Source organism: Danio aesculapii, chromosome 6 (assembly GCF_903798145.1).
Source record: "Danio aesculapii chromosome 6, fDanAes4.1, whole genome shotgun sequence".
Taxonomy (NCBI): Eukaryota; Metazoa; Chordata; class Actinopteri; order Cypriniformes; family Danionidae; genus Danio; species Danio aesculapii.
In genome coordinates this window covers 18,954,277-18,974,667 of record NC_079440.1, presented here as the reverse complement: position 1 = coordinate 18,974,667, position 20,391 = coordinate 18,954,277, and the positions used below count along the sequence as shown (strand labels likewise).

General features: G+C 35.6%; 1 protein-coding gene across 4 annotated transcripts in view; it reads left to right on the top strand.

The window, feature by feature from the left end:
• Nucleotides 1-20,391, top strand: part of agap1 (ArfGAP with GTPase domain, ankyrin repeat and PH domain 1) — a 354,815-nt gene that overhangs the window by 220,756 nt on the left and 113,668 nt on the right. For all 4 annotated transcript variants that reach the window (XM_056459714.1, XM_056459715.1, XM_056459713.1 and 1 more), the window contains 3 exons: nt 6,018-6,145; nt 9,700-9,855; nt 11,505-11,597. In XM_056459714.1, the coding sequence (XP_056315689.1) occupies nt 6,018-6,145; nt 9,700-9,855; nt 11,505-11,597 (377 nt within the window). The remainder of the gene's footprint in view (nt 1-6,017; nt 6,146-9,699; nt 9,856-11,504; nt 11,598-20,391) is intronic.

Sequence of the window (20,391 nt, the reverse complement as noted above, 5' to 3'; positions counted from 1 at the left end):
CTAGTTTAAATATCTAAAAATTCTCAAATCAAGAAGCGCACTGTAAAAATACTGTGTTTCACAATACATTCATGTTGTCCCAATACAAATCACAAGTTAACATAACACATTTACAGTAAGTGGATGAATCGTAAAACATTGTTTGCCCCCCAAAAATCTCCACAATATCATTGTTTCAGCTCATTCTAAATAAATAATTTTAACAAGCAGCAAAAATCGTTTTGTTTGAGTGCATTTTCTAGACAAGCAAAAAATATTTTCTTGTTTCAGAAATAAAATGTCAAAATTAAGTGAGTTTAACACGCAAAATAATCTGACAATGGGGTAAGCAAAATAAACGTTTTACAAGGCAAAAAATAAACCTTTTTTTGCAGTACATCTGTTACAGTTGTAATCCAAACATCTCTAATTGGCTAATACATTAATGAACTCCACAGAAAGGTGTATGATTGGCTAAAATGTTAAAATGGCAGAAAAGAAATAGGAAGAAGATATTCAGTCTGAAAAGGTGTGCGTAGATCTAAATGTAATGCTGGGATTTATTACTTTCATTTGATTTCACACATAACAATTGTTCAGCCTAATTGTTTAGCCTAAACTTTTTAGTCACATGTTTATTCATTTCAATGTCATTGTTTTTGTTAATTTCAGTGACATTTTAATCCCTGTTAGTTTCCGACCCAGGTTGTCACGTTGTTCAGCCATTTTTTGTAGCTTCTCTACATCTTTTCCCACCCAGAGACCCACTGTAATAGTGTTTTATTGAATTAAAGGGTGAGGTGGTTCATTAATTTCTTTAATACTTAGAGAATTTGATCACAATCCTCATAATAGTGTTCATTTGTCACGATGATGCTATAACTTGGGAAAACACTATACAGTTCTCTTGCATTTTCCCAGTTACCATGTCTGGATGCAGGATTATTCGATCAGATCAATGTGTCTTAGTGATGGATACAGAATTAATTAGCTTTCAGCATCCCATAACTATCACTGTTTTAATTCCCTCCATCCGGCTTGGAGTTTTCTTGTTTTTTGTGTGGCTAGAAGTCTGCGTTTGCTTGAGTGTGTATTTTGTGTCTTGTGTAGCAGGTCTAATTACTGAACGGTAAGTGCAGGAGCTCTTTGACCTTTCTGCAAGATTTCCTGGCGGGTGCTTCATCTGCTTTGCTGTCCTCCAACTCATTAGCTAATATTTATAGCACACTGCTGCTTACCGCTCTGACAGCAGCCTAATAAACCCACCCGTGTCTTTATTTAGTCCCATTTACCTGTTCTGTCCATTCCTACTTCTTGCACAGTGTAGCCTCTTTTCTTTTTTTTCCTTCCATCTTTGCTGGTTTCTCTCTGGGGGTTGAGGATAAAGGTCAGGCTGTTGTATCCGCTCAGTGTTTAGAAGAGAGGTCATAACCTGTGTTGCAGAGCCGGGGGTCCTGGTCTTTGTTCAGCAGATTCTCTGATCTGTTGACCTTGGCATAGTGTAATTGAGGGAATGAATACACATAGTAATGCACCAAGCCAATAAGACATGTTAGAACGAGGTTATGGAAGTGGATGGCCGGTGTGTATTGATGATAACCTGATGAACAGATGTGTGTATCATTCATCATTTAGTTTCCCATTTTCCTATCTTTATCCCCTCTTCTTTCATTTTTTTATCCATCCATCCATCCATCCATCCATCCATCCATCCATCATCCATCCATCCATCCATCCATCCATCCATCCATCCATCCATCCATCCATCCATCCATCCATCCATCCATCCATCCATCCATCATCCATCCATCCATCCATCCATCCATCCATCCATCCATCCATCTTCTTAGCTAAATCCCTTTCTTCTTTAATTTTTAAAATGTTCCCTTCTTATCTGCATCCATCCATTATTCCATTTATTCTGCCATTACTCATTCATTCATTCCATGTATTATCCACAATTTCATCCATCCGTCCATCTGTCCATTCGTCCATTCATCTTTTTCCATTTTTTCTAGCTAAATCCCTTTTTTCTTTTTATTTTTAAAAAATTCCCTTCATATCTGCATTCATTCATCCTTCCGTCCGTCTCTCCGTCCATCCATCCATCCATCCACCCACATACCCATCCATCCATCCATCCATCCTTCCATCCTTCCTTCTTTGTAAATGTAATGCATTCCAATGTAAATTTAAACTAGATATACCCAAACTAAAATTTGGTACACACTGAAGATGTGGCAGGCTGATGATTTATAAAGTGATGCGATGTTTCACTGGTGGTCACACACCAGAACTCTCACACAGGTTAGTCATTGGTGAGTCTATTATGTATTCATGCTCTCAAGCTCGAGGTTACAGTCCCAAACATTCAATCTAATAATCAAACTGCAAAAGTTCACTTTAAGCATAAAAAAGTGGGGTCAAGTGAATTTGAATTACAGTATTCATGAAATATTTGCAAACATAAATATTAATAGTGATCTGTAGCATTTTATGTTTGGCTGCTAGTGGAATATAACAAGTGCAGTGCATAGTGGAAAATAACCTATAAATCATAAATTGCTAAATTTATTGATATGCGGCTGTATGAATTTCACAGCCCTGTATTTTTTTATATATATTTAATTGTATGTATGAATATAGGAAAAGGCAACTTTAATACTATAAAAGTTTGCAATATAATCCTAATTATTATAATTATTAAATTAGTCAAAAGGTGGGAATGTGACATATGAAAACTCAGGAAGAGAGATATAAAAATGCAGGTTGTTTGCATTGCAGTGTTCAGTCTGGAGATGACAGTTAATTTCACAAATAATTGCATAAAACATATTTAATTTAACATGGAATTTGAAGCGGAATGAAGGAAATATTATTTTCTTGTAAAACACGTTCCAATAATTTGCTTCAACCTTTAAGACAGTGTCACCAAGACGAAAAATCTTTTCTTCTGCACAAACACGGCTGTTCTAGAAATATGGTAAAGTCCTGTAATTTCTATTAAACAGTAAAAATGGTAGAAAAGCTAAATATTGAAGTGTCACTGATATCTTGCAGCTCTTCTGTTGATTACCATTTTTCCTAACTGTGGCGCTAATGATTTATACCAACTAATGATAGGTAACAACACCCACTGACAGATTTCAACCAATATACAGTAGCTGAGCATATTCTCATTGGCTTTAGTAGTAACCACGATTCTCTAAATCTGACCAAAAAAAGCAGCTCCGATACAGTGAAAGGTGCTGTTCTCTGATGCCTGCGCTGCTTCTGCTTCTGTCTGTGCTGTTCAGGCCTCCTGCCATAAATCTGATCAAACGGCAAATGTTTCCGGCAGGATAAATGGCTGCCTCTCACAGGGGAGCCAAGATTGATAGTCAAAGTTAAATTGTATTAGCTGTGCAGTTTAAATATTTAACCCAGTCTTATCATAACTGCTCTTAACACTTAAAGTAAAATACAGCAGGGACGTCTTGAAAGGGATCTGTGGACATATATCTTTCACCACCTCCACGCTCCTGCAGTGCTATTGTCCAATAATACTTAAATGGCTTGACTTACTATGAATGGACATTATAAGGGTCTCAAGAAGATTGGAAGTTGTAACTTTTAGTGTTAGTGTTTTCATCAAACACACTGTGGGTTTGTGAACTGCATTGCTATTAACATAACTGCCAAATCACATGATTATCTTTAAATTGATATGTTAATATACAGTTTTATCAGTCTATTATTATAATGCACACATAGATTAAAACATTGTTTCCAATGACGAATATTGATTTTTGTTTATTTTAAAGAACAGGAAGTATAACATGTCAAGGTAATAAACTGCCAATAAACTGTAATTAAGAAATGCCACATATTAAAGAGCAAGGGTCACATACGTACAGTTTAGGTCAGAATTATTAGCACCCCTGTTTATTTTTTCCCCAATTTCTGTTTAACGGAGTGATTTTTTTTTTTTTTTTTTTTTTTTCCAACACATTTCTAAACAGAATAGTTTTAATAACTCATTTCTAATAACTGATTTCTTTTATCTTTGCCTTGATGACAGTAAATGATATATGACTAGATATTTTTCAACACACTTCTATACAGCTTAAATTGACATTTAAAGGCTTAACTAGGTTGACTAGGCAGGTTAGGGTAATTAAGCAAGTCATTGTGTAACGATGGTACACTGTAGAAAATGCAGGGTTCCACACAATTAATTCATGCTGTCCCAACACAAATCGATTAAGTTAACTTAACACTTTTAACAAATTTATGTGGATTGAACATAAAAAAATTAAGTTGTCCCTATGAAATATCAAGAATTGTGTTGTTTCAGCTCATTTTTTTTGAGTGTTCTGTAGTCATCAGAAAAAAAATACCTCAAAGGGGCTACTAATTACAATACTAATGACTTTTTTTAATGCAAATACTGAAATTTGTTCGGTAAAAATGTTTCCATCGTAGTTTCACATCTTTTCTTATTGAATAACAAGTTTATCCTACTCAGTTATGCGCATACATTTTTCATGCGTATTGTCAAAAGTGATGAGCATCTCTGCGTTTTCATTAACCGATTTCTTTTTTTCATGCATATTCAAAATGCACATAAAAATAGGTGGACGGAAACGTAGCTATTGTCTACCAAAGTTGCCATGCAACACACCAAAAAATCTGTCGCAACCAACATGCTGAAACATAAAACAGGAAAAAAGAAATAAAAAAATAAACAACATAAAATGGAATTGATATGAAGAGAACGAATGCAAATTATTTATTTTTTTAACTTGTCAAGGTAGTTCAAATATCACATGCATCATGTGAGGAAAAGGTTAGCATCTTGTCTTATATAATTGATGTATTTTAATTAGCTAACGGATTGAATAAAATATTTGTAATGGTTGTATCGATTGGTTACTTTCATTAAATGTAAAAATTCCTGGAAAAACAATATTTAAAAAAATCATTGGCACTTTAATTCTTGTCATTCAACAGTACAGGTATGTGTATGTGTAATGATACCGCAGTTGCTGCCGCCTTTTCCTCTTGTTTGTCTAAATGAGAGGAGAAGCTCGTTTATGATTATAATTAGCCGATTAGCGTGGTAGCGTGTCACGACGACTCTAAATAAACACAGCTGTACAGCGCTTGTGTCGGAGCGGCAGATGGGACAGGGAAAGCATAGAAGTAGCATTTTTGAGCCGAGTAGTGTGGCGTTTGCCCTTGGACAGTGCTCTCTCACCTGAAGGTAAATGTTTATGACGGAATCATCATTAAAACTCAGACATTTAATAGGTCCAATTAAAACAATGACTTCATTTACAACGGAATGAGAGCCGGCCCTATTTATTGGGAGCTGCGGTAATTGAGTTCTGGGCACTTGAACTGTTAACTCTCTCCTGTCTCCTGAGGGCCACTTTGGTTTAAAGCTTTCCGGAAGTTTCTGAACACTAGAGGGCGAGTTTTATATTGAGTCTTAAAGTGAAGTCAGATCTAAGCACTATTATTTGTATGTTTAATCAGAGAAAATCATTTCTGCGTTGACAGTTTTCTGTCGGTTTTAAAGGATTTATGGGTTAAAAAAATGAGCCGTTCTCCATAAGCTTCTCTCTCCACATGATGGGATCAATGTCGTTAGTCGTGAGATGACATAGCGGTTGAACATCTCTTGGCGGACCGGGCTCAGATTGCCACAGGGGCCGTCAAGCGATCGATATGGACAGAGGCGAGCGATTGACTGACACCGCCCTTTTCCTGGCACGGGTGAAGCATCCAGGGAAAAGAGAAATGGACTAGGGAGGGAAAATGTTGAAATAATGGGCCTTGGAGGCTTTGAGGGCGAGTGGAGGAGAGTGATGGGTGAATTAGTGGTGGTCTGGGTTAGTCATTCCATACACGCTCTCATGAGGGGTAATGAAGTGGACCACTTTAACCGTCTTACTACACAACTGAAGTTGTTTTTTTTTCTGCACGCTTACTGTTGGTGTTTCTTCAGGATGTATAAACTTCCCCCTGACCTTTTCCATTCTTTGTGATTGCAGTGGCTCAGAAAGTAGTTGCAATCCGGAAGAAGCAGCAGCTGTCAATCGGACCGTGTAAGTCCCTGCCCAATTCTCCAAGCCACTCCTCTGTCTGCGCAGCACCAGTGTCTGCAGTGCATATCAGCCAGGTGAGTTGCCACACACTTAATCTGGAAGTTGTGTTTGGGTTGAGTGATTTATTCCAGCTTATAAATTAAAGTTTATGCAGAAAAAAATACATAGTCTTGTTTCACTATCAAAAAAGGTCAAAGAATGCGTTTATTTGCTTGTTTTTTTTTGCATAAAATCTTTGCATAAATAAACAAAAAAAGCTTTATTTTTAATTATTTATTAAGAAAAACTTCACCAAATCATGGTATTCATGTGCAGAAAAGTGGAACAGGAATCACCCCCCCTCACAAATGCGCGTGTCTACTTAAGTGGTTCCCCAAAGCTGAGCGTTTGTTTGTTTTTTCCATTGTTGTCAATGTGATATTCTAAAAACGCTGCGAGCACTTCTCCAACTGCATGTTTCATGCCTCGATACGCTGTGGGTGTGTTAAGAACATTGAGCTTTCATTGACAACAACAGAAAATAAGAGCATTGTTTTGGTGCACCTTTAGGCCTCATTCACACGCAAGACACTCAGGAGTGGATTATAAAAAAAGTACAGTGTAGCACAAGGTCCACATGACTCGATATTAGTGATGTAATAACAACAAATAAAAATAGAAAAACAATATGTTATAAGCACTTCAAGATACATTATATAACTCAGGATATCTGGACAAACCCACAATGAGCGCCGCTTCCGCCATGATATAATGGTAAATAAATGGTTTTCATGCCAACTTTCTACTATAAACAAAAGCTCGCAATGGTTGCCCTGCCTTTGGGCTCTTCTGAGTGGCTTTTGGACCTGACAGTGATAAGCATTGCTGTGTGTGAAAATTGAAGGTCTTTAACTTGACATGGTGCTTCAAAAGATGCGAGATGTGAGCATATCTTTCAAACATGTCCGTCAATCGCGTGTTTACATTGAAGAACAATAGAAAAGTAAAAGTTCTGTATGAACTGCCTCTTAGTGTCTTAAAATTTTAGATCTATTTGTAACTAGGGTTGTCAAAAGTATTAACTTCAGGGCCAATCAATACTGATATTTTAAAAAGTTGAATATGACTGATTATTTCTTCACCGCTATTCATTAAGCTTGAACAGAGATATACGCACACAGGAGTGTTTAATAGCTGTGTGAATAACCTGATCCATCAGCAGAAAGCTCGTATATATATTCTCTTAGGTGGATCAGCTGAAAGATTGTGGCTTTCAAACGCTCCAGTGTTGCGCCAAAACATGCTCAACTGTGCTCAAATGTTAGTAGGAAATAAATTAATTTCTTTATAGGTTTGGTACCGAAATTGATACTTTGACAAGCCTATTTGTAACATGACTAAAAAAGGTAACATATTGGCAGATTTTGTGGAAATAATTAAGATCCCCAAAAAATAATATTCTTAGTTAAATTGATCTTTATTTTTCATGATTATACCAAAATTACATTTCAAATTTTATTAAGGTGCAATAAATGTCTTTACAAATTTTAAAAATCAACACGAGCTTAAGACAAATCACCAAGAACTTCTTTTAAAAAGTGGTATTAAAGTGGATTTTGAAAATATTTTGTCCTCAAGAGTGTTACATGAAAAAGGATGAAACCGTAACTTTGGGACAGTGTGGGCAGATCAATGATGAAACCAAAACAGGGATAATTTACTGTCTTTACTAAACTTGTAAATAAAAGAGTGCAAATCATCATTAAATAAAGGAGAAGAAAGAATTACAAAGTTTAGCACAAACAAATAAGAAACAAACTGCCAGTTAATCAAAAGAAATGAACAAAACAACACTTAAAGCTAACTTCTAAACAAACAAAATAAAGAATATTAAAACAAAGTCCAACATCTTTAGCATATCTCACACTTTAATCTAAACTAATTACACTAAAGCAGCAAAAGTACAAGGATGGCAAAAAACTCCAAACCTAATCTAACAAAGCATAAAATGTATCAAATTTAAAAACAAATCAAACAGAAATGTAGCATCAGATGACAAGATTATAAAAAAAATCTCAATGAAGTAGGCCAAAACACCTGCCTTGGCTTTAAACTGGGCATGCTAGACCTAAATTATAAAACAGCTAAATCAACCAAATCTGTCACACAGTGTCCAGTACAAATTTGTACACTGTAACAATCAGGAAGAAATCTATAAATCAAACTTCAAAAACAAAATACATTAGGCATCTGAAAACTAGCAAATAAACGACTGCTGACCGAGCTTTGTGATGTCAAAATGATAATTGACTGGAAGATCAACTAAAGCAGTGTTTCTCAACCATGTTCCTGGAGGACTACCAGTTCTGCATATTTACCAAACACACCTGATTCAGATCATCAGCAGAGATTGAAAGACCTGTAATCGGTTTTCTTTTAAAGGAGACGTCCAAAATATGCAGTGTTAGTGGTTCTCCAGGAACGTGGTTGAGAAATGCTTAACTAAAGCAAAATGATTTATTACTGATGATTGACAAGAAGATCGACTAAACCATGGGTCTCATACTCTGTTCCTGGAGGGCCGCAGCTCTGCACAGTTTTGCTCCAACCCTAATCAAACACAGCTGATCAAACTAATCAAGGTGCTCTAGACTACTAGAGACTATTAAGCAGGTGTGAGTTGGAGGTGGTTGGAGAGCTGCGGTCCTCCAGGAATTGAGTTTGAGACCATAAGGCTTTATAAGCTTAAATTTGTGCAAGTTTTACATTTTAAATGTATGTTTTTTAGTAGTATTGTTATATTTCTGATGTTATTATGAAGCATGCTGGATTGTGTTTTTCAATATTGTTTTTGAGTGATTTTTGTTTGTATGTGTTTGTTGTGTCATGATGCTTCTGTCCTTATTTAATTGCCCCTGGCGGGATTAAGAAAGTTATAAACTTAAACTTGAACACAAACCTAAAAATAGTGAAAGAGATAACACACAAGAAATAAAAAATAAAATAAAAAAAATGAATCTACACAAAACCCACATGGAATGAAAGAGTTGACCTATGCTGTAGTAATTTGTATCACAATATCGCTGTTGTTGCTTGTTTTTCTTCTTCTTTGTTGAAGTAAAAGCAGAGGATTGTTTATGAAAATAAAGTAATTGATGACAAAAGTCTGTCAGACAATGTTCTATCACCCTCGTAAGGGTTATTTAGTAGCAGACATAGCAATTTTTGATTGCTTTTATTGACAAAAAATGTTAGGGAACTGTTTATAAAATTTAAATTATGCATGATTATTTGCAGTGTGTGAAAAATCACAACAAGTCAAGACAAAAAAAATCAAACATGATTTTGGGGTCAAATCTGTTTATATCATGTAAAATACACACATTTTGATTTGTTCCCCAAGAACACCTCTTTCTTTTTACCCAGACATGATTTTCCCCCCTGGTCAGACACTAATCCTCTTCCACATGGCTCAGTCCTCATTGATTTGTCATTAGCAGAGTACAAGTGAGTCTGTGTATGTGCGGCCAAGCTTAGAGCGGCTTAGAGAAGCTCAGAAAAACAGGAGGCCTGTGGCGTTTCTTTGTAACGTGAGATTATTTTCTTGCTTTTATATGTGATTCTTGTTGTTTGTGTGTGTGTTTTACAGAACAGTAATGGTGGAGGCAGTTTAAGCGATTACTCGTCTTCTGTGCCCTCCACTCCCAGTACCAGTCAGAAGGAATTGCGTATTGATGTCCCACAAACTGCCAACACACCTACACCCGTCCGCAAACAGTCCAAACGACGCTCCAACCTCTTCACGGTCAGTCTGCTCTCACGTTAGATAGAAAGATTTGCGCTTATTGATTAGTCTTTGAACTTAACCATATTATATATCAAATATATAATATTAATTGTGTGTTTCTGTATAATGTAATTTAATTTTCAAGTTTTAAGTTTTACCAGTTTTTCAGTTGCCCACCAAAGTAAAATTTTAGTAGTTTAAACAATTTCATAGTTTGATCAGGACTGAGGTTTATTAACAAATATATGCAAAAAAAATTTTTTTTTAAATATTTATTAGATGCATTTTTACAGCAGTTTAATTCAGTGGATGTTTTCATCCTTAACATAACAAAAGGGTAGAAAATTTGAACAGTGCACAAAGGGTTAAATATTTCAAAATTTATTTCTATGACAATAAACAGATTCTAAACAGCCATTACTCAATTTTTCAAGTGTATTTATGTATAAAATGTGTGTGTTTTTTATTCTTTTATTAATATACTTGCAGTTGGATTCAAAATGATTAGTCCTCCTGTGAATTATTATTTATCTTCTTCAAATATTTCTCAAATGATGTTTAATAGTGCAAGGACTTTTTCAAAGTATTTGCTATAATATTCTTTATTTTGGAGAAATTATTTGTTTTATTTCGGCTAGAATAAAAGCAGTTTTAAAAAAAAACATTTTAAGCCCTCTTAAGCATTATCTTTTATTGACTACATAACAAACCATCGTAATACAAGGATTTGCCTAATTACCCTAACTTGCCTAATTAACCTAGTTAAGCCTTTAAATGTCACTTTAAGATGAATACTAGTATCTTGAAAAATATCTAGTAAAAGATTATGCACTGTCATCATGACAAAGATATAAGAAATCAGTTATTAACAATTAGTTATTAAAACTATTATGTTAAGAAATGTGTTGAAAAAAACATTTATGGTAAAAAGAAATTGGGGAAAAATATGCAGGAGGGCTATTAATTTAGGAGGGCTAATAATTCTAAATTCAACTGTACATACACTACCCTTCAAAGAACTCAAGAATTAAAATGAGATGTACTGTATTTTAAAACTTTAGCCAGATTGAGTAGAAAAGTAAAAGAAAAATCACATTACTGTTTTATATTGCACTTGTTTAAACATATACTGTTACAGATATTTTTACAAAAAAGCTGCACAACTATTTTTTACACGGATAAGAGAAATGTTTCTTCAGCTCCAAATCAGCATATGCAGATAACTGAAGAGTCATTTGACAATGTAAACTGGATTAATGGCTACTAAAAAGAGTTTGCAACCACTAGATTAAATCACTTTTAATTCACTGATTTTGTTATATAAATGTTATAGAACACAAGGGTTAGTCATTCACCTGTTAATATGTTTGTCATCTTATTTATTTTTTGGCTAAAAAAATGTTGAAATGAATTGCCTATGATCAATAAACTTTCTAAACGTAGTAGTTCACATCAATGGTAGTGCACATCCATCACATGTACCACATGTTTTCCTTTCAAGAAGTTGTGGGTGTGGGGTTACATCAGGGTCAAGTTGACCCCTCCCACACCCCCTTGACTTTTGAAGTCGTGTGAGAGCCCCGCACTCCAAACTGAATCCAGGCTGAAGTCGGGCTCAATTAACAGCCAGCTCGCCTTTGACTAAAATCATGTCTTCTCCCCCACAGTCTCGCAAGGGAAGCGAACCAGACAGGGAGAAGAAAGGGATGGATGGCCGCGCAGACAGCATTGGAAGTGGCCGCGCTATCCCAATTAAACAGGTAGGGTCTGGCCGGCCGTCTGGGCTGGTATAATTGGAGTCCAACAGTGGTCTATTGTGGACGTACAGGCCTCAGATAAGCACTCGGACGCGTTTGATGCCATCGTCTTGATTAACAGTGAAAGCACGCACTTGACATCAATTAGATCCAGGCTCTCCCGTGTGCAGAAATGAGATCATTAGGATAAGAAGTGGGAAGGGATTTTTTTTTCTCCCCCACAAGCCAAAACCCCTTCCACATTTCCTTCTCCCACCTTCTTTTTCCCCTGTCAAAAGTGGGCTAGAAGAAAGCTAAGAGGATCCTAATGAAGTGCAGTCTACCAATCTGCATACGGGTCTATCTTCCCCCCTCCAGAAAGCCTTGAATTAGTGCTGCGTTTGGAAGGGGAGGGGAGGGGGGTGATAAGCAGAATGTGATGTGAAGAAGACCCCCTCCATTGCACCATGGGAGAGATTGTTTGACTTGGCCTTAATTTGTCACAAACAAGAGCGTGTAGCGAGAGAGTAAAGGAGAGCGTGTGGCGGGGGGGCGAGATCATCCTCTGCGCATCTCAGCTGGAGTGAAAGAATCAGGTAATTAGCGGCACTAATCGTGCCCTCTCATGTCAGCGCCGTGGCCTTGTTTGTAATTTTCTAATGAACAAATTGCATCTCTGATTAAAGCTGCCTTTAAGTGAGATCTGTGTTTATTAGCAAGCCACAGTGGAGCAGCTCTTCCGTCGTCCAGAGCGCTGTTCAGCCGCCGTTCGAGAGCCAAGCAACAGATCTTTTAGTTTAGTTTGAGTATTGCAGAGAGATTCCATTTGAGGCAAAGACATTTACATAAGACCTCGAGACAGCGAAATGGTGCTGTAATCGGTTGCTCTAGATGTCGGACTGTCCCGCAAGCAAATTTTCAGTATTTGGCACCAAAGCCAGTGAAAATGCATGATTCTTGGGGACAATTTTGGTAGTGACCAAACTCATAAAACTCATAAAACATACAAATTGAGCAATACAAGTCTCTTATTAAGCAGATAAAAATTAATTAATTGTTCTTTTTTAAATATTTATTATAAAAACAAAGGTTTTGTACTACTTTTACGTGTTCTCTGGAAATCATTCCATCTGCAATAAATTAGTGGTGTAACGGATCAAAAATCATTTTTTGGATCAGCCAAAAGGGGAGGAGACAAATGTAATTTGCTTTCCATTTATTACAAAACAGTACTGCGAGAAACTTTTGGTTTTAACAAACAAAACCTGTAATTTTATTAAAACTAAAATGAAGAAATAATCAGATGAATAAATATAAATTCTAAAATATTCAGCACTGAATTCACTGTTGCTGATCACACTAAATGTATAAGTCTAACATATTTAGTACAACTCATATTTATTTTCAGTCTCATTTTAAATAAATGATTCAGTTATTCACTCATAAAACTTTGTTTCGTTGCTAGATGAATCATTCTTGAAGAATTATTCAGTGGCATATTTTTTTATGGCTGGTTGTCACCACCTATTGGTTAAATAATGTAATATCTGCCCACAACTTTCATTTTTGAGCATCGTTAAATGCATATTATTTCATGTAATATATAAACTTTTATCCCACTACTTCTGTGTTTTTTGACTGTTTGAAGATTAAAGACTGAATCTCTTTCTTTATATTTGCGTTTTTCAAACACAGATTTGAATGCAGCCATTCGAAGGATTAATAAACATATGCAAATCACCATCATTTATAATTTATGTTGTGTGGTTTTTGAGATCCTGATCTTTTAATGATTAATCGTGCAGTTTACACTGAATGCATTAATGCAGGCTGAACAAGTAGTGACAGAAAACACCTTTAATAACCTAAGAAACCCACCACATCCCAAATAACCTATCACAACTTCTTCCATCATCATTATATTTTACAGGAAATATATTTTACTCTGTGATCGTTACGTTAATCTACCAGTAAAAAAAGATTGTATTAATCCACGGTCCACGTGTGTTCCAAACCGTGAGTTATGATCCATGCGAATCACAGATCAACGTGATCCGTTACACCTCTACAATAAATGCATCATTAGGGCAGGATTAGCTGACACAGAGTAACCTGCATCTTATTCAATGTATGTTTGACTGCATTTTCTGTTGATAAAGCTGGCTGAGCTATCCAGTTAGCAATCCTGAGACATTTCAAAGATGTAAAGGGATTGCTTTTATTTGTATAGACGCAAAATATTAATAATACTAATTAAGAGAAGTATTATTCCATTAAAATATAAACCAAACAGAGGCTACAAAATGCACTCTGTCCTGTTAGTATAGACTCTTAATTCATTCAGCTCACAGAAGTGATGTTTAAGTGTTTGGGGTTCATTGTTACAATATGTTTTAGGGCTGGACAATATGAATACAATTTCACAAGCTGGCTTGAATAGCTGTATTTGGAAAGAATTCATTAATTTTGATTGATAGGTTGTAAATTGAATCATATATAAAAATAATAAACAAATTGCAAGCAAAATAATTACAATAGAGCAACAAAAGGAAGTAGTGCTTCATGGTTTTCCATAGAGACATACAATATTCAGGTATAGAAATTTAATAATGAAATGTAAAATAACACTGTTTAGCCTTCATGGTATTAATTTAGTTAAATAATTCATCATTAAAGTTACAAATGTACTACTTTTGTGCCCAAATGCTTTAAACTCTCTTGAAATGCCTTTAAAACACATGCAAATGATAAACTGTTATGGTTATAATTTGCAATGACACCTCAAATCTCATGTGTTCTCAACTGTTATGCTGATCAATAATAATCTCAATTCAACATTGCATATCCTGCGACTATTGTGAGCACGCAAATTACAATATCGATGCTGAAACCATATATTGTGCAGGCTTAAGCCGCCTTTCCACTGCACACAACATTCGGACACGACTGTCGAAATTTCACAGAATCACACAGAATTTTCAGTTTTGTCATGCACCATGGGGAAGAAGCTGGATACTCAAGATGTCCGAAATAAGGAGTTAAAAAAAAGAGCCATTATTCTACAACATGGTTGAATGAATGAATACCAGAAAGTTATAGACCACAAAAAATTTGGGAGGGAATGTGAAGACAACATTTAAAAAAAAAAATGTATTACTCGTTTATGAATAGAAATTTTTTTAATATAAACTTTTTTCTGATTCAAAAAATAATGAAAAAAAAAACTATTTCTCGAACACACGGATCTGGTTGGACAACACTGGAATGCATTTCATTCGGTCAACCAGTAGCATACGGTCTAGTCGCAGGAGTTCAAATATTTTAACAGATCCGCAGCTCAAATTGGATCCGAATGTCCTACAAACGGAGATGATCAGAACTCCATGCAGCTCCTGGACTACTCTCCGTTGGAAATTAATGACTTCCGGTGTGTCGTTTGTCGTGTGCACTTGAAAGGCAACTTTAGTATGTTTTAATAGAAAATAATGCCTTTTTCAGCAAATATTCATTCATTTAATTAGTAGTTGCTGTATAATGTTTCTTATGTTCGAAAAGATTCTTTCTCTCGAAAATTAATATTTTGATTTTGAGTTAATCCAGATTTGTTTTTGGTAAATTCAAGGTAATTCATAGTGTGTGGAAAATATGCTTTACAATATTCACTTTATATTAAATGTGATATATGCTTTACAATATTCACTTTATATTAGATTAAATGTACTTATTTTTTTTATAAAACCATTATGAAACTAGCAGAAATACAAATAGTACATTTAAAAACACACACACTACATGTTTTAAACTTAATTTAAATGGTCAAAGAATCGACAAAACACCCTTAAGCGAAGGCTGTTTTTCAGATAACCTTAAATTGAACTTTCCTTCTCTTTCGAGATGAGCAAAAGAAGCTAAATCTGTGACACAATCATGCCTGATTGACAGGGTAATTGAAATTGAGCAGATGTACTTTGTCTGCTTTACCTACATGGAAAATAACCCAGAAGCATTAGCAAGATGGCTGCTTAACGAATCGCCTTAAAAGGACTGTGGATGTGCTGCTTTTCGAGTCACACAAGTGAGTGCTAATGCTGCCAGCAGTGATCTCTCACCTCCTGCGGCTCTATTTGCATAAATCCTGTTAAAGTCAGTGGCGGTTAATGAAGAAGAAATGAGGCTGGCCGACTGCAGCGGTGCTGAGAGCAGGGCGCAGCACTAGTGGCAGATGGGAAGGCTGAGCCGCGGCAGGCAGCTGTGCGGAGGAGAGAACAGCTCAAGCTTTAACTATCATCTCACTCTCTTTAGACTGAGCTCTTTTTTTGAGTGCACCATGCTAAGAGTGATCAAGACAATAAGTGCTTGTTGAACAACACTAAGAGCATGTAATTTCTTTATATTTTTAATACGATTTGAATAGGAACTTTTTTTAGTTTGTAAATGCTTACTTTTTTTTTTGTGGGTGCGTATTGGGATTTTCCTGATTTCTTTCTCATAACATTTTTAAGTTTTGTTAGTTTGTTTTAATGAGTACGAGGACAATAACTGTTTTCAAGGTAGGGTTGCACAGTTTACCAGTACTTAGGTAGCACCGCTATACTATGGCTCCAAAATACTAGCGATGCCACTGTAGTTAGTAAATGGTAGTATCGTCATTAACGGTTCTACAATAGTTAATGTTACTTGTGGAAAAGTCATTAAAATGCTCACTCATTTGTTCTGGCAAATAATCAATAGACCACTTTATGTTAGTTTAATTTATCAGTCTGCAGTAAGGCTGCAAAACTGTGTAGAATTTGTGCCTTTTATGCTATTGCATGTTTTCTGATGGTTCAGACACACATGTGAATCAGTTAATTTCTGTTCCAGTGAATATGATTTGGCTACAATGACCGCGACAATCTCTTAAAAAGAACAACTCACTAAAATAAAATTTGTAATTACTTTGGACTTTTACCTGATAAGAAAAAATATATAGATAATCGATGAGGAAAAATCTAAAATAGCTAAAGGAAACGAGAAGAAAATAATATTTTTTTCACTTCATATTTAGTTGAAAAAAATCTCTTGTAACAAATTTAGTTTGGTATAATTTGTGTCTTAATTAAAAATTTTGTTGGTCAGTTATCTACAAAATAAATGAAAAAACAAATAGCATAAGCAGTCATGACAGATCACATGGTGTGGTCAATGATTTATATATTTATATACAAATAAAACAGAATGTCTGTACAAATAATATGTTTTTTATAATATACAAAATATAATATTTGTGATAATTTTTTCGTAGATTTGAGTTATGAATTAATACAGTATCGTGATATTACTTGGTATCATGGTACTTCAACTGGTGTAGTACCATGGCTTAAATTTATAGTATCGTGACAACCCTATTTCAAGGTTTACTGCGGTTTAGAAAGGTTTTAAAACCACCAAAACTTTGTTATACCGTTCCTTTTTTTATGAGTTTTTTACAACTATTTTATTTCGTTTTTTTAGGGCAACAGTTTCTCCAGCTGAAAAGTGAAACCGTGATTTTGTTTATCCAAGGTTATCTTACCGTCAGAATCTTATACCAGCCTATGCCCAGTATGAGTATGTTAGCTCACTCGCTGTTTATTATCGTGAAAGTTACTGGCTACAAAGTTAGCGGTACATGAGAAATGAAGAAACTCGTTCACCAATTTCTGATTAGGTGGGCAAGAAAAACCTTCATATCAGGTTTGTTTAGCCTGATGTGAATTGTGCAGTTTTAATTATTGTTTCTGCCCAGTCTTTTTATTTTATTGCATTTAACCATATCTAGTTACATCAGGTATGTATTAATTCAACACAATCTCACAGCAATTCCTAACTTTTTGATTTAGTGGCTAATTCGTATGAATTCATACGATTCATATGATTTGCTCATCCCCCAATGACGGTTGGGTTTAGGGGTGGGGTTGGGTGCCACGACTCCTTTTTAAAATATTTGTACATTTTCCTACGACTGACCTCGTAGAAATTTGTACGAATTAGCCACTAAACTGACAAAACGTAAAATACTTACATTTCCTCGTGAGATCAGGCTGGTTAATTTCATATTGGAACCTACATTTAGTTGATTTGTGATTTTTGTTGTATTTGTTTGTTGTATTATTTCTGTTTTTGTTTGTTTGTTTTATATATTTATGTATTTATTGTGTGTAACCAATTTTGTACTGGTTTGCACTGGCCGCCTGCAGTCTACATTATTGTTATTTTTTATTCATCATTTATTGTTATTATTTTCCTTGTGCCCGCATAAACTTTAATCAAGTTTGGTTGTGGTAAGTTAAATTTTATTTTATATTCGAATGTTTTAAAACAAGCAGAACAAATCCGGCAGTTTTTAAATTCATAAATTTATTTATTTAAATTAAAAAATATATTTTTGTTTTAAGCAAACAGATTATTATTATTAGTGCTTCCCACACATAGACTTTACTTAAGTGGGCCACCCAGGTATATTAACGGTCGCCCAAGTATATTTGGCGACACTTTTTTTTACCATTATTATCATCTTTTTACACTTTTTTTATATCAAGATAAATAAATATCTGTGATCGATTAACCAGTGGAAAATTGTCTCTCATTCACCCGTTTCGTAGGCTACTGCTGGTTCTGTGTGCGCAAGAACAGTAAACACTCCCACAGACTGTCATGTGCAGACCCACAGAGACGCATCTTTTTGGCACTTTTAAATCTCCTAATATCTGGTATTTGGCTTTCGCTTTCGAAAGTTGTTGTTAATTGTATGTGTTTTTATTTAAACCTATTTCGTTAGAGCGAGAGAAAAGTTAAATAATTAATTCTTTAATAAACAATAAAAAAACTTTATTATGTACAAGGGGATGAAATGACATCTAAACTGGCTGCAAAATATTTGTATTCCATTAGAAATGGTCAATCAACTAATTTGCCTTATTTAAATAATCTAAAGGTGTCTTTCAGTCTGGCAACCAGCGCAAGTATATTTCAAACCAGTGGGAAGCACTGATTATTATTATCATTATTATTTGTTGGCAACAATTCTCATTACAAACTTGCATCAATATTTGATTCATGTAGCATTATTTATTTGATTGTTTTAAAAGATTCAAAGACCAATAACACATGCTTTGAGTTTGCTTTGATTCTGAAAACACTGTGCATTAGATTACATATCTATAAAACTACAGCACAGCCTTTTCTAAACCATTTCTAATTCATAGACATTGTGGACATCACAGTTTTTTTTATACTGAAAGCAGTTTTACTCTTATGAGCTCCACAATAAGGAAGAAAAGATACCCACAACTTTTCTTTCACGACTGTACAGTAAATGCATTGGACAGCCTGCAGTACAGTGTGGCATTAGCCAATAAAGACGGTGTACGGAGCCTGGCGCAGAGCCATATCTCTGAAGCATCTCAGCCTCTTGACACTGCAGGTACATAAATGAGGGATTAATTTCCCTGGTGTCAGACAGAGCCTGCCCCACACTTACTCGTACACACACACACACACACACACACACACACACACACACACACACACACACACACACACACACACTGTTAATGCTGAGCAGAGGCTCCATTGGTGCCCGTGTTCTTCATCTCATGAGGAGATCAATCAGTGAACAGTAGCCTCTGCAGTGCACAGTGATTCCAGTTTCCCTGCTGTCCTCTTGCTCACTAGTGCTCTAGCATCAGACTGGGCCTTTTGCCTCATTTCCACACTGAGCAGTAGTGTTCAATACAGTACATTATGACTCATTACAGGTCATCCTGCTCAGGCTTGTGTTTCCACTGCCATTTGGACCCTTACTTGTTAAGGCTGAATTATACTTAGCCGTGCATTTAGGATTAGCTGTGTATTTATACTTCTGTGTTCTGTTTGTGTTCAGCTGACAATACACTTCCGAAACACTACTAGGCAGTGGGGTTTCTGTGTTCCTCTGGATTGAGTTTCTTTCCAGGTGTTTTGGGTTGTGTGAAATGCTAACTTACTGCAGAAGTAGCTCAAAGTCGCACTCATTCAAGGAAGAAAGAGGCAGGGACTGGCAAACTTGGAACAGTTTGAATCATAAAGTAAATACAAAACAAAAGGATCCATCTGGAGCTCCTTGAGTGCTCCCATGGCTCTCGGCCCCACCCACGCTCACCACCGCTACCAAACCGACCAATCACAGCTCTTGCACTATGCTTCACCACAATGTGTAGTTGCATATTTTGAGAGGTAGACATTAGGCTATCCTAAAGTGTCTGCGTGACTGTGGGAGGTTTGCATCAGACTTGTCGATCACATTTAAAACAGAAGTATAAATCAGCCTTAAGTGTGGTGTGTGTCAGAAAGATTCTCATAATTTTTTTCTTGAATATGAAAGCCATAAGGAACATTCACATACTGCGTCTTTTGCACAGAAAATGTCTTTATTTCTATATTTTTAGAAGTGTGGGCAAATAGAGAGGAAGTGGTGCACTTCACGCTTTCTACACATTTAGATGCTACATAGTAAGTGTGTCGTAAACAACAATAGAAGACACACAGTAGATTTTTGTTCTTGCTTCTTGGCATGTGTCTGTTTGTCAAAAGCTTTGTTTGACCATGGTTTATTGTTATACGGCATCATTGTTTTATTATGGTGTTGTGTTTTGGCTGTTAATTTTAAAGGGCTGCTTCCTGTGTTGTTCTTTTGTCTTGCTGGATGCACTGCTGATGATTCTCTGTAAACTAGTTGCATTTAGCAGCTAGTCTAGCTTCACCCTTTTGGTACCGTACTGTTGAGCTAGGTACACTTAGGTAAGGGTGCCAAAGAAGT